The 2,360-nt window shown below is 38.4% G+C and overlaps 1 protein-coding gene across 1 annotated transcript in view; it reads right to left on the bottom strand.

The window, feature by feature from the left end:
• Positions 1-2,360, bottom strand: part of LOC101861608 (solute carrier family 2, facilitated glucose transporter member 3) — a gene marked incomplete at its 3' end in the record, with an annotated part of 7,110 nt that overhangs the window by 2,432 nt on the left and 2,318 nt on the right. The window contains 2 exon segments of the mRNA XM_035972023.1: positions 381-456; positions 1,766-1,978. Of these exon segments, the coding sequence (XP_035827916.1) occupies positions 381-456; positions 1,766-1,978 (289 nt within the window).

Here is a 2,360-nt window from a genome sequence, read left to right as displayed (position 1 = left end):
GAGAGAGAGAGAGAGAGAGAGAGAGAGAGAGTATAGGTTGCTGATTATCACTGAGAGAAAAACGGGCATTACACAATTAAAATTGCTGTTATTATCACAAACGCTTTTATGGCCCCCATTGGCTCACGGCTAACCAAAATGTACCTTTCCTTAATTTTAATGTTTTAAGATTGTATATTGTATCCTCAAAAAGGCAAATCGATTAAAATAATTTCGAATTTTTACGCAGGTCTTCCAATAGTCTTAAGAATTAAAGACATAAAAGCATCCCCTGCACCTTCTTTAATCCGAAAAAGAATAAAGAAAAAATCTGCTTTCAGAGGGTAGAAACGTACTTGTGTTTTTTATAATCTCATGAAAATGCCTTCTGCTATACTTACTTGGTCCCAGGGCATAGAAAGCGATGATCATGAGCGAGACACAGACATTCACGTACTTCAGAGCTGTGACCTCTTCCTACATTGAAACAGAAGAGAGAATAAAACTCCAACTGAAGGCTTTGGAATACTAAATATATTTTAATGAAAAAAATCGTGTCATCTTTTCATATTCATGTCAACCATTGCACATTATTATTAATCTGTTATGAAGAACAACTGAGAAATATATTTTTTTTACGTTACTGAATTAAAGAAAGGAAATGCTCAAGAAAAATAATAGTAAAACGATACCACGTAATCTTAACGTGATAAATTAAGTGAACATTGGCACTGGTATCCCATTACCTAAGCCTGCACACTAGACAATACAATGGTTTTGAATTATTAAAAAACACAACAAAACAACGCCCCTGCTCCATCTACCCCCACCAAACAACAACAACAACAACAACAACAACAACAACAACAACAACAACAACAACACAACAACAACAACCCAACAAAAGAAACAAAACAAAACAACAACAAAACAAACAAACAACAACAACAACAACAACAACAAACAAACAAACAAACAAACAAACAAACAAACAAACAAACAAACACACCACCACCACCAACAACAGCAACACCAAATTCAAACAGCCACCCCCAAATATTTTCTGCTGAGGTCGATAAAATTAAGCTGTAAAGATTGCACATGTGTATTCCCCCACCCCTCCCCCACGCTCTCCTTCTCGATTTAATGTCTGATCATTCTAGGATCGGCTTGCTTTGAGCCAGGGATCTGTCGGCAAAAAGACAAAGATATTCTTTCAAATAATTCTCCCACCCTGAATCGATCTCAGTCTTCTGTGAGGAGTACTGAAGAGTAGATCTATGTTGAAACTGATGTCGACAGGCAAGAAATAGTATTAGCAACTCCCTTCACTATTCACTGATAGTTAGAATTCACACCTCGGAATGAAAATAGCCAAAAGGGCTGGTAAGAAGATATTTCAACAAGATCAGGTACAGGACTGTAAGTTCTGCTACAGTTTGCACAAATGAATACAACAATGAAACGAAAAAAATATATTTAGGTTGTCTTTGTCTATTGTGTCCTTTGAAAACTGAACCTGATTTCATTTCAAATAGAAACATCCCACGTATAATTTATTATGCTTTAATCCTTTGTCCATCCCCCTCCAACTCTTTCCTTTTCCATCCCGCTTCTAAATAACAACTTTATTACAAATTATAATAAAACAACAGCACACGAAGGTATACAACAATAGCACAAAAACACAAACAGAAACAGAGAAACAAAAAAGCCTAAAACTAAAAGCAAAACAAGGTGAACAGAAAACGAATTACATGTAAGTATTTGTGGAGACAAACCTCACCTTGTACAGCATTGAGATAGCTAAAACAGCGCAGCAAATTGCCATTCCAATAGTTCCCATGAGGAATATGGTCTTCCGGCCAAACCTGGGCAAGATCCCGATGGACACCATGTTGCTGACAAAAAAGATGACGCCAATGCCCGACGTTGCGTATCTAGACTCTCTCTTGGAGATCCCGGCGTCCTCGAAGAGTGAGGTAGAGAAAAACAGGATCTGTGGAAGAAATAAGAGGGGAAAGAGGTTACAATTGGAGAGGGGACAGAGAGAAAGAGTGAGCGAAAGAGAGAGAGAGAGAGAGAGAGAGAGAAAGAGAGAGAAAGAGAGAAGGAGAGAGTGAGACCGAGATCGAGCAAGATAGTTGGATGAATATAGTAGATAGAAAATCTAGAGAGAGAGGGGGTGAGCGAGAGAGAGAGAGAATGCTGCAAGCATTTCGCTCTTGGCAGCGCAATGCCTCCCTCAAGTTACCTCATGTCTTTATCATCTGGTCAACGCCAGAGATATAGATAGATAAAAAGGGAGATAGATAGATAGATAGATAGATAGATAGAGAGAGAGAGAGAGAGAGAGTGAGAGAGAGAGAAGGGGGGAGGGT

This window comes from Aplysia californica, unplaced genomic scaffold (assembly GCF_000002075.1).
Source record: "Aplysia californica isolate F4 #8 unplaced genomic scaffold, AplCal3.0 scaffold00558, whole genome shotgun sequence".
NCBI classification, from domain to species: Eukaryota; Metazoa; Mollusca; class Gastropoda; order Aplysiida; family Aplysiidae; genus Aplysia; species Aplysia californica.
Note: the sequence above shows the minus strand (reverse complement) of the source record. Positions and strands in the feature narration are given on the sequence as shown.